At 38.3% G+C, this 12,768-nt stretch overlaps 1 protein-coding gene across 11 annotated transcripts in view; it reads left to right on the top strand.

The window, feature by feature from the left end:
* The window catches only part of eif4g3a (eukaryotic translation initiation factor 4 gamma, 3a), a 66,448-nt gene extending 57,251 nt beyond the window's left edge, over nucleotides 1-9,197 (top strand). For 9 of the 11 annotated variants that reach the window (XM_028445884.1, XM_028445888.1, XM_028445890.1 and 6 more), the window contains 11 exons: nucleotides 276-393; nucleotides 497-723; nucleotides 804-916; nucleotides 1,078-1,250; nucleotides 2,080-2,205; nucleotides 2,287-2,368; nucleotides 3,194-3,292; nucleotides 5,815-5,955; nucleotides 6,024-6,105; nucleotides 6,194-6,340; nucleotides 7,538-9,197. In XM_028445884.1, coding sequence (XP_028301685.1) covers nucleotides 276-393; nucleotides 497-723; nucleotides 804-916; nucleotides 1,078-1,250; nucleotides 2,080-2,205; nucleotides 2,287-2,368; nucleotides 3,194-3,292; nucleotides 5,815-5,955; nucleotides 6,024-6,105; nucleotides 6,194-6,340; nucleotides 7,538-7,719 — 1,490 coding nt within the window. In that variant the 3' untranslated portion in view covers nucleotides 7,720-9,197. The remainder of the gene's footprint in view (nucleotides 1-275; nucleotides 394-496; nucleotides 724-803; nucleotides 917-1,077; nucleotides 1,251-2,079; nucleotides 2,206-2,286; nucleotides 2,369-3,193; nucleotides 3,293-5,814; nucleotides 5,956-6,023; nucleotides 6,106-6,193; nucleotides 6,341-7,537) is intronic. The other 2 variants (XM_028445885.1, XM_028445887.1) reach the window with 1 other exon arrangement.
* The last annotated feature ends 3,571 nt before the right edge of the window (nucleotides 9,198-12,768 follow it).

Genomic DNA, 12,768 nt, shown 5'->3' on the forward strand with positions numbered 1-12,768 from the left:
TTTTTCCTACTGAGCAACTAAGAAAACATTAGCTAGAGTTGCTTTCATACCACTTAAAGATTTTCACATTTTGTCACAGTACACCCACAAATGTAAACGAGTTTGATTTGATAGGATGTTATGTAATAGAACCACACAATGTGAAAGGAAAATATATGCACCCCAAATATCTCCGATGTATTAATCACCTGTTTAGTTATAGATTATATTGACATATATTGTTTGTTTTTTATCTAACCCAATGATGCTTATTTTTTTTTCCTGTTCTACGACAGAACTGTCACGAACTGCTGGTCTCAACCGTTTTTCTGCACTGCAGTCAACACCTTCTCCTCAAGCCTCCACCACACCCTCACAGAACGCAGACTACGACCCCAGGAGAACTCTCGGGAGGTAATAGACAGACCTGGCTTCAGTTTGTTCTGCCTGACCATCAAACAATATGGTTCTCATTAGGATATTCTTTTTGACTAACGTGTGTTTCCTGTTTTTTCAGTCGTAGCAGCACAGGCAGGGAGCGCAATGAGAAATTGCCACTAATCGCCACCCCTCCAACATCACGACCCGGGCTGTACGTCAGAGGGGGGAGTTCTAAAGAGCTGCTTGAGAGTCCGAGCCCCGAGGAGCAGAGGAGGGACCTGGAGAGAAAAGAAACCGAGCCCAGGAGACCGAGTGTCACTGAGGACAAACCAGAGCAGGAGCTCAGCAGAGTCAAGGAACACAGTGAGTAGGCGGCGCTGAAAACCATCTGTCTGTAAACACCGCATTAGTTTCTTAGTTGACACTTGTTTATTTGTTTACAGCCAAACCTGAGCCAGCTCTCCCAACCCCAGACATACCGACCAGGTCAGAGGAGGAGATCGAAAGAAAGTCCAAGTCCATTATTGACGAGTTCCTTCACATAAGTGACTACAAGGTACCAACAGCGCCTGTTCAGTTCAACTACACCAACAGTTTAGCTGCTCGCAGGAAGTGTTGAGTCTATTATACATTGAAGCTACAGATAACATTTATTTTAGTAATAAATCTTCTAGGTTTGTTAAACTGTGATTTTTTTTTTTTATTTTTTTTTTGCAGGAGGCTGTTCAATGTGTTGATGAGCTCAACTTAGGCTCTCAGCTGCACATCTTTGTCCGCGTTGGTGTGGAGTCGACTCTGGAGCGCAGTCAAATCACACGGGAACACATGGGACAGCTCTTCTTCCAGCTGGTGCAGCGAGGAATCCTTCCTAAACCGGAGTTTTACAAAGGGTGGGTTTTTCCACACATTCATAAAGATGAACTCTACATATACTTGATTTTTCTATCAGCTCATGATTTCAGAACACATTACTTGCTTTGAAGATGCTACATTAGTTTCAAAGGTTAGTGGCCTAGCCCCTTGAATAAAGGGTTAAGGTATATGGTATAGTTATGTATTATCTGTTATACATTTGTTGTTATATTTACAAATATTAGTGTCTTGGTTTCTGATGTTTCAAACAGTGAATTTCTTTTAGTTAAAAAGAAGATTTAAATGTATAAAAAGATACCAAATATGGAGTAACTTATAGTATATATGTGTCATTTAGATTTTTTTTTTATTCTTTTAAATGTTACTTCTGTAATTTATTCGGTTCTTTGAGGTTTCAAATGTGGTGCGACTAGCCATGGCTGCTGTTTTGAAAAATTCTTTATAATTACTATAAATCTATTAAAATCTATTTTCTGCCCTATTTTAGTTATATTATAGTCCCCTATAAGATTTTTAAACTATTTATATTATTATATCCATCATAATATTCATGAAAACCTTGCCCGATGATTTTTTTTTATATCAATTTGGTAAAATCCTTATGTCATTGACCCTTAAATTAGATTTAAAAGTACACACCATTACTTAATCCTTGTCCATTCAAGGAAAAATGCCACTAATCAATCGCACTTGTCTAGTTCATGATCAGTGACGTTAATGTAGTAATAACAAGTTGCCTCAGACACATAAGACGGTTTTATGTGGTGGTTTTATAAGATAAAGACAATCTAGTCTACAGCAGCTTTAATAAAAGTCTCTAAACACCATTTTCTATTTGTTCTAAAGGTTCACAGACACGCTGGAGCAGGCAGACGACATGGCCATCGACATTCCCCACATCTGGCTTTACCTGGCCGAGCTGCTCAGCCCTGTGCTGAAGGATGGTGGCTTCTCTATGAGAGAGCTTTTTAGGTACCAGCCCAGCATCATGTATAGACTTATTCTGGGATGTTGGTCTAAATTAAATATTGTTGAAATTCCCTGTTTCTACAGTGAATTGAGGAAACCTTTGCTTCCTGTGGGAAGAGCCGGGATCTTAATTTCTCAAATACTGCACATACTATGCAAACACATGGTAAGCAACAATTTATTTCTTTCTTAAAGAGTAAGTACAACCCAATCCAACTTTTTTCTGCTGAATATATGTGTATTTGGGTATTAAGTAGTGCTGTTGATTGATCCTAGTCTTCACATTTAGTAAAAGTATTTTAATTTTACGTATTTAGCTGTAAAATGTCCGGTATACTGGCCACTAAGGGTTGAATGCCGGCTATTACAACTGATATTTGCTAAAGGTTGAACGGTAAGCTCTTGAAACCTCTGTGTCATCACTTTAACTGTTGGCCCCACCTCTCCTGCATCTGCACCTCCTCATCCTCCTCACCACCAGCTCCTGTCTGTGCTAAAGGCTCAAACATGTAACCATCGTAGTGATGACCGTTGGGAGGAGACTCTGGAGGCGAAAAGTCCTCCACCTCAAATGACCTCTCTGTGGCAAAAGTGTTCGAACTGTCGGACTCGCTCATGTTTAGCTCATTAGCTAGCAGTTTGATGGGTTTTGATTCTGTGTGTGTGGGGACGAAGGGGAGGGGGCAGTTACTAAAATTAGCTGGGCGTGTCTTACTGCTACAGCAGTAACGGCCATAAACAAGGCTTTTTTTTTTTTTATTTCCTTCCTAGTGGCAGCTCAGCAGAAGGCAGGGGTGTACTTACCCTTTAAATCAATGTGAAATGGCTTATGGTCGGTTCTTTTTGTTTACTACTACTTTCAAAGCGTCTTTTGGATTTTGTGGATTTAAAAGATGAAATGATGGCTGAAATAAAAATGTGTATTAATGGAAAAGAACAATGGTTGTGTGCATGGTGAGGCCTGTGATCACACGTTGTCTTGTGCTCACAGAGCCATAGCGCTGTGGGTTCTTTGTGGAGGGAGGCAGGCCTCGACTGGACTGACTTTCTACCAGAGGGAGAAGATCTCCAGGATTTCATCTCACAACAGGTTGCTGACTAATGCCTCGAGCTCATCACAACACACAGTCTAATTTAATCTATCTTTATTTATAAAGCACTTAAAACAAACACAGGGAACACATTGCTGTACATGGTGATTAAAAAAAAGTACTTACAAGACTCTGAAATGCATAAATAAATCAAAAAGAACTGCACAACAATAAAATACTCGATGAGCTGAATGAGAAAGTCCTCAGTCATTGGTTAGACGTGGCAGAGTTAACATGTAATGCTCCTCATGTTTGCGCATATTTTGCAGTGTATGTTTTACACTTTTAGAGGAAACCGCTGTTCCTGGTGTGTCGGTAAGGAGAAGAAACATTGTGTTTATTGAATTACAGTCAACATTGGTAACAGAGGAATGTTTGAGGATTGATGTGAACTGCAACAAAGTACTGCTGACGTTTTGACGAGTCCAGGTTGTACGAGTGTTGGAAACAGGAAGTCAGCATTTGGGCGCCGTTTACAGAGCTCGGCACGAAGAAACTGGTACTGGTACTTGCTGTGGAGTTGGGACTAGAAGGATAAGCCAGAGAGGTTGCCATGGAGATATCTGGCGAAGAAATGGACAGTAACAACAGTATGACAGCATTTTTAGCAAAACTAGACAAAAAACCATTTTGAAAAATGCTATTAGCGTTTAAGCTTCTGGATACTGCTCGTCTTGTTAGCAAACAGACTTATAAGGAGTTAAACTGTTCGTCAATGAAGTTGGCACTCAAATGGATTCTCGGGGAAATGCCATGCTCATTAAGTGGGATAAAATGTAAATGAAGTAAACATCACGCTGTTAAGAAATGACCTCATGTCTAATGCTGACATGTTAATGTTAATCATACACTCTGAGTGTGGAGAGATGGCTTGAAAGTTATGTTAATGATCTCAGTGAAAACAGAAAGGTTTAGCTGCTGAGCATTTAGTTTTAGAGATGCGAGTTTGGTATATTCTAAAAGAAAAGTGCTGGACCTGCGTGTTAAAATAGGACAGACAAAATGTAACATTGAAACAGAAGTTGTCAGAGTTGATATTCTACTCGTGCTGAGTAAGACAGCTGAAAAGAGCAGGAACTGTTTAAGCACCAAATACCTCTTTAGCTCACCAGCTCAGGACACTAATGTCGACGTAAGAGACAGGCAGCACACATTAATTTAGACGTCCTATAAAAAGTTATTGTTACGTCTGGGAAATCTATGGACGACACTGTATGAAAGTGGCCGAGCTCATAGCTATGGAGGATTGACAGCAGATGAAGCCATTGGTGATATTTTTTTATGAACAGTTGCATTCCTAAATTAATATTACTATTATTAATTAATAGTATTTACGTATTATTAAAAAAGAAGACAAAATTAATCTTGCTGGAATTATTACGCTGAAGTCAAGGAAACTTCAAAAGAAACATCAAAATAATTAGCAGACGCCTCTGGTGAAGACTGGCAGTTGTCAGTCTAAACATGTCAGGAGATCAAAGTGGATTTTCTGAGGAGCAGTTATATTATTCAAAATGAAGACAAAAAAAATCGTGTCATCTGGGGAGATTAAAAGTAGGAGCATTCAGCTGGTAGGACATTGGGAATACAGTGACAGATATTCAGCCAAGTTGGAGAGACAGCCAGTGATGCAGAGCTGTAGGTTTGGGACACACGATGGATGGATGGATGGGAGGCAAAGTTCTTAAAGAGAAGGTATTGGGCATGGCTAAGATATAAAGTTGCACTTGACAATCGTACACCTAAAGAGTAAAAGTGTAAAAAAACACACACAGCAGGGACACTGACACACATCGGCACCATCTCACCAGTTACCAAGTACAGGATGCAGATGGCCCGGGGGCCACATACGGCCCTCGGTCTAATTTTTTGCGGCCCCCAAAATAAAAGTACAGAATGACAAAAACATTGCAAGGAAATACAGTAAAAGAAAAGAAAAACACACAAAATAACTACAAAAATGAACAAAACAACAACCAAAATACACAAAATGGCTCAAAATAATATACAAAATTACAGAAATTGAAAACAAAAGTACCGGTAGACAAAAAGACAAGAAAAACAGAAACAAGAAATTACTCTTCAAACCAATAGTACCAACAAACAAGCAAAACAACAACAAAAATAGGCAAGGCAAGGCAAATGTATTTGTATAGTGCATTTCATACACAAGGCAACTCAACACAAACATTACTCCAAAAAAATGCAAAATGACAACATAAATACACAATATGACTCCAAAAAACATATATTTTACAGGAAAAATACACAAAAGCACAACAAAAATGCAGAAAAAGCACACAAAATAACTATAAAAACGTTGTGTTTCCTGTGCTAACGCTCAGATTGGTCATTATTTAAACTGCTGACATGAATGTTGATAATGTGGCCCTTTGATCAAACAGACACACTGTGTGGAAGTTGCCCATTAGGGGTTTAATTTCATATTTTGTTAGTTTTCTATCTGATTGTTGTATTTGCCACTTCTTCATATTAACATGTCTTGTATCGTCACCAACAGAAACTCCAGTTCGTTCTGCTCGATAATTCTTGCCCTGAAGCTTCCAAAAGGATTTTATCTCCTGAAGAGCTGAACCGGCAGCTAGAAAAGCTCCTCCTGGAGGACATGGCCAGTGATGAGCAGATTTTTGACTGGGTAGAGGTGAGTAAATCCATTTTTCCAGCTACTGCTTTTGTACCGTGACTCAGTTTCTTCGCTTTGCTTCTCAGGCAAATCTAGATGAATCTCAGATGAGCTCGCCTCCCTTCTTGAGGGCTCTGATGACAGCTGTGTGCAAGGCAGCAGTAAAAGGTAAAGCTGCAGACCACGCCTCCCTAACAGTCTGCAGGATGCTCTCTGCGCCGCATGTATTCACCAAACCTCCTCCTTTGCTGTGCAGATGATAACACCAACTGTAAAGTGGACACAGCCATCATCCAGAGAAGATTGCCTGTATTACTTAAGTACCTTAACTCAGACACTGAGCGACAGCTGCAAGCACTTTACGCACTTCAGGCGCTGATTGTCACCCTCGATCAGCCTCCAAGTAAGTACTGCACCACTGTTCAATGTAGAAATGTCTTTTTATTAGAACAGTTCAAATCTGTAGACATCATCCTATTAGAAATGTTTAAGAATCATATTGTATTTATGTAGGGCCTCTGATTTTCTGTTTCAAAATTTCCCCAATTCTGTTTAAGGGTTTACCCATTCCCAGAAATAAAAATAAATGAGAAAAAATACCCAATCTGACCCGTTTTTTAGTCTCTTTTCTGCTAACATGGAAAATCAGAAGCCCTTAAATATATTTTATTAGCTGTGAACTAAATTATGTCTTCAATTATCTGTCTTCAATTACAACTCAATTATGATTACGATGACCAACTTTTTTCCAATTATAATTATAATTAAAACTAAAATGATTATGTTTCCCCTGGAAGTCAACTGCAATTATTTTATCTATTACTACACTTAAAATTAATCACAATTACTGAGTCTTTAATAAATAACCCAATAAAACATATCCTTCCTTTTGTGTTAGCTTTCTGTTAGCATCTCTTATGATAACTGGTCAGTTTTGACCAGGGTCTTAAATCATCTGTAAAATACACAAAAAAAATATGATTTATTACCTCATTTGTTGCTTATTTATTTAAGAAAATACAAGTTTAAATATTTTTGTTGTGTGCGTCTGAGCCTTTTTTGTGTCAGTATATCCCTAGATTTCATTTTTTTTTTAACGATAAAATGATCTTCAAAAGAACTGACGGGTAGAAGGAAAGGTTGATATGAAACATGTTTTAATAATTAACTACTTATGTATAAACCATTTTAAATTATAAATGAGAGTTTTCATAGAAGTTTCATGCGAATTACAATTACAAAGTCAATTATCTGAAATCAGTTATGATTAAAACAGCAACATGTGTTTTACATTTACAAATATGTCATAATTGTAATTAATTTTAAATTACACAATTATAATTATAATTGACCCCATCCCTGGTCACTACTGCTGAGAATGGTGCTTTTAAATTGACTGTATTATTATGACAGCTGTACTTTGAGTTACAATATCAAAAGAGGAGAAAGTCTGAAGTTTAGATTGAAAAATTACCCTTAGTTTCTTCGTCGCGAGTTTGGTTATTATTGGTTTTAATTGGCTCCTCAGTCTAAACAGCAAACAAAATTCACATATTTTGTTTCTTTAGTTCATACCAATGAAAATGTCTCTGTCCTCCAGATCTTCTCCGGATGTTCTTCGACTGTCTCTATGACGAGGACGTGATCTCGGAGGACGCTTTTTACAAGTGGGAGACGAGCAAAGACCCCACCGAGCAGCACGGCAAAGGCGTTGCTCTCAAGTCCGTCACTGCCTTCTTTACATGGCTGCGGGAGGCGGAGGAGGAGTCGGAGGATAATTGACCAGGATGACACCCTGTGTGTGGGGAGAAGCTGTGGCCGAACTTCAGCCTTGTGACCGAATAAACTCTCAAAATGGATGCGTAAGCAGGACAGCGTGTTTTACGGCTGGAATATTTTTCTCTGCGGTACACATGACGCCATTTTGAGTTTGGATTCCAACGGTGGAAACACTAAATACTTGTATTATACATAGAAAATATTTTTGTTTTAAATTTTAACTTTTCTTTTGTTACTTTTTAAGAAAAGACTTAAAAGATACATAGGTTCTGGGCTCGTTAATTTATTATTTTTTTAAGGACTGCAAATACAAAAGGTTATTTAACATTTGCAGAGATGCTCATAATGAGAACACGATGAGAGAAATAACAATATACTTAATTATAATAACAAGATGATAAATATGAAATAAATAGCCTCCCTGGATTCCACACTGTTTGGTTTAAAACAGGGTCAAACTAAATGATTACGGGATGAAGGGGAAGCAAAGATCAAATAAAAGACAAAAAAAAAAGAAAGGTGGATGCACAGGAACTGGTTATGGGGTCTGACGCTGGATTTCCACTGGATGCGGAACGGTTCCGGAACGCCATCCGTCAATACCCACCAATACTGTGACGGCTCTGCCAGACAGCGGAGATTGCGAGGACTGACGGGATCTTGCAAAATCACGCGTAATCTCATGAAATAACGAGTTGTAGTCCCTATAAAAACCATACAAACAGTTTATTGTGTCCTTCAATTGGGAGCAGAAGGAAATCGACTCAGTCCTGCCCTGAAATCTTCTACTTTTGTGGAGATTATTGTGATTCCACGATGGGTAAGTACTATATTTATGTGAAATATGATCAACTACCGCCCTGTTAGGGGTGTACCTCCACATAGCGCCTGAAGAGAGTTGGTTTTAGGCACCGGCGGACCCCTGCGACTCTGAAAAGGGGCAAGTGAGTCAGAAAAAAGTTGGATGGAAATACGGTCCACCGGATGTTTATTTTGTCTGTGCACGACTTACTGTCCTGCACGTGCTGATCTTTGCTAATTTATCCACCGTGCTCCGGCAAAAATAAAAGACCTGTGGAAATGTTGCGAATGTCCAACTTCCAAAGTCGTGACTTAGCGCATCCGCAGGCGGTGAAAACTGATGAATTGACTAAAATGGAAACGTATCGGCACCCGCCGTCGTACCAGAGCAACGGAGCCTCAGCCGTTACGCATCCAGTGGAAAATGTGTGTGAGGCTGGAGGTCATGACGTGATCTGAAGAGTCCGGCACAGCCGCGGCTTTGCTCTGCGTTGATATGGACATGAGACCTCACAGGAGGTAAAACGTATGCATCACAGAAGCAATGCAAGCGGATCCACAGATGTTTCACACAAACGCAGACAAACAAAATACACTCGCAACAAATGAGCAAAGGAAAAAAAAAAAGCAAGCTGAAAAAAAATATAAAAAAATTGAAATGACCAGAGTTCCTGAACATGGTAATGCTTGTAATACTCAGTCCTACAGAGCAGATGAAGCTTGTAAATACATTAAAGAAAAAGGTATTTAAAAATGTGCTGATTCTAACTATTTCTTTCTTTTATCAATGAAAGTGTGTTTGTTAATGTGTGTATGTGTTTGGCTTATTGATTAAGTGGTCAAAATCTGCCACTCTGACCAGGATGGAGATGCAACTGGACTTACTGGAAACACTGAAGCATCAATAATCCCAATGAAGAATATATGTTTTACGTCCAACTTTGCCTCCGCTAAGGGGGTCATATTTTCACCTACATTTATTTATTTGTCTGTTAGCAGAATTCTCAGACCACTGAGAATTCCCAGGTGCCACAATGGGGGACCGTCACCCTAGTGGTATTTGTCGTGTCCTTGGGCAAGGCACTTCACCCACATTGCCTAGTATGAATGTAGTGTGAGTGAGTGTTGGTGGTGATCAGAGGGGCCGATGGCGTACTATGGCAGCCTCGCTTCCGTCAGTCTGCCCCAGGGCAGCTGTGGCTACAGTAGTAGCTTACCACCACTGTGGAGTGAAAGAATAATCCCTTAATTCTGTAAAGCGACTTTGAGTGCCCAAAAAAGCGCTTTATAAAATTGATGCGTTATTACTGTATGGTTATTATTGGGGTTATTTTTACAAGCTTTTAAAGTGTAAATGATCATGATTATTTGATATCTTCAGTGGTCAAAGCAGGGCCTGGAAATCATAAGCAGATAAGATACACGTCTTTTTCCCTTTAAAGAGAATGAAACAAATTAAGCATAGAATCATATCTCTTCGACGTGAATGACTAAAAACCAACTTGGGGATAATCAGAAATCCATCCCAGTGAGCCAGAAATATTTGCAAAGTCCCCAGTTAGAAATGAAAATGTAGGAAAGGTCAACATGAAGAAGGTTGAACAGTTTTCTCTTTTTATGAATCCACAATTGAACCTATTGGGAGCACTATGCTGGGTGTTAGTCCTTTTTAATTATCCCAGTGTAATAGTAATATGCGTAACCAATGCGGATGGAGATGGTTGTTGTGTTCGAATGAAGAGGAATTGTTTGACAGTTTGTGTGCATTGACTTGTCATTGAACAAAAGTTGGCAACATTTTAATGAGGATTCAATAATGGCAACCGTTACAGCAGAAACAGGAAATACTGTTTCCAATATGTGGACTACTAAGGCTATCTTAGCCTTACTCCAATTAGAGACTCCATTGGTAAATATTGGAACAAGTAAGTTTTATTGTCCTGGAAATATACAGTTTGCGCATGCCAAATAAAGTGGTGACAGGACTGATGAATAATAATACAGACATATTTTTGGTAAGAGTAAAAAGAAAACGTATGACACGTGTGATGTAAAATGGTAATCTAAGTTGAATTGCCTTTGAAACAATATATAACACGACTATGTTCTGATAAGTTTAAAAATTATCGGAAAAGGGGGTGACGCATTAACGGAGAAGTAGTCATTTGAAAAATGGGTGCCCCCTGGCGCCCCCTTGGCACATACAGAGTAATTGGCCTCATTCATATATTGGTATGTGTTATTGATTTGACTTTAATGGAAATTGCCTAAAAAAAGGGGGTGGGCCCCTAATCAAATTGTGCAAGGCATAATCATAATCTATGTTGAATTAGCTTTGAAACAATATATCACATGACTATGTTCCCATAAATTTGGAAATTATCGGAAATGGGGAGCGAGCCCCTGGGCCCCATTTCAAAAAAAGGGTTCTGAGCGTCTCATAATATTCATACTAAATGGCATTCCAATCTAACAAGAATTAACGGAGGAGTAGTTATTTGAAAAATGGGGGCCCCCGTGACACGTACGGGGTAATGGACCCCATTTATATATTGGTATGTGCCAATGATTCAGTACCACCAATTGTCGTAATATTTGACTCGCAAATAAATGTGAAATCAACTTGCTTTTTTCATAGATTATAGCTACCAAATTTTAGCCCGATCTATTCACGAATAACAGAGGAGTAGCAATTTTAACTAGTGTACACAAGAAGAAGAAGAACAAAGTGTGTGGCGTTTTGAGTCCGGTAGCACGGCCTACAAATTAGATCCAGCCAGTTAAGGTGACAAATTGTAGGTATCAGGTGGTGGTGTGTGTGCAGAAAGATGGAGGCTTCAACATACATGTGAAGTTTGTGAAATAAGCCAAAAGTTGTGTAATTTGGTGCTTACTGCCTACAAATGTAGAGACTGGACTTTCATTTGTTGTTGTTTTTTTAGTTTAGAAACCAGTTTAAAAACATCACCGCACATGGGTACGTATTAATCTAATTAAAACTGCAGTGAATAGTTTGACAAGTCTATAATTTAATGCCTTTGTTTTTTGCCTTTTTGAAAAATCAATAACAAAAGCAGCTTTAAAATGTGGGATTATTTATATAATTAGAGCATTTATGTGTGTGCACTGGTTAAAATATCAGTTGCTTTTCTGAATTATCTGACATTTTTGATTTGCAATGTTTTTTGTATCCCTGCTATTATTTCCATACAGCACAAATGTCAAAGTAAAGGACCGGGGACGAAACACGAGAAAGTCCTAATGACAGACAAAACATGGATTCTCGTGTAAATTAGAAACTAGTTTAAGGCTAGATATCTCAGCGTATATTTATATGGGGAATTGCAAATTATAGCACATTAATGATGAAATTGCATGTTTTTTTACTTGAGTTTATTTGGCCACTTAACTAAAATGAGTTTTCACCCCTGTCATACAGGGTCTTTTTGTTTTTCAGCTTTAAGTTTTCAATTTTCTTCAATTATTTTTGACTGACCTTTTCCCCTTTCCATAACATTATTTTTGTTTTGATTTTGACAGCTGTTATTGTCTTCTTCCTTACAGTATATACATATATATTTTTTAACAAAATTCATGAAATGTTATGAGGGTGGGACGATGGATCGTGCAACAAGATTTCGCAATATAAAAACATCACAAGACTGATCGTCTACGGTAGGCGTGGTATCGCGATATTGAAAGTAGGTTGCTGTTAGTGAAGAATACCTTTTCATCCCTACTACATCTATCCCAATCGAGCACGTCTTTTCAACTGCAGGAGACAAAGTTAATGTCCAAAGGTCTTAAATTGTGTCCATATCTTAAATCTGGGCTGTGTAGATTGTTCTAGTTTGATGCTTATAATACCAAAAATAAGTCTCTTTTATTTTATTTTATATTCCTAAAAAAATGTAAAAGGTCAAACCCAGAGTACGTACGTTTGTCAAGAAATGGTCAAATAAAAGCATGGTTATTTTTTGTCTTTAATTCCTTTCCAAAAATGTTGTCTCGTATTATTGTGAGTCCGGTATTTTATAGTAAAAGAAAATCTATAGACCTCTGAACCTGGTTCTGCTGGAGATTTCTTCCTGTAAAAAGGGAGTTGTTTCTTCCCATTGTCGCTAAATGCTTGTTATGAATTTTATATTTTGATAAGCGCATTGAGATGACTTTGTTGTAATTTGCGCTATACAAATAACGTTTAATTGAATTATATGCACGCACACACAGGTGGAACAATACACAAACTAT

Source organism: Gouania willdenowi, chromosome 5 (assembly GCF_900634775.1).
Source record: "Gouania willdenowi chromosome 5, fGouWil2.1, whole genome shotgun sequence".
NCBI classification, from domain to species: Eukaryota; Metazoa; Chordata; class Actinopteri; order Blenniiformes; family Gobiesocidae; genus Gouania; species Gouania willdenowi.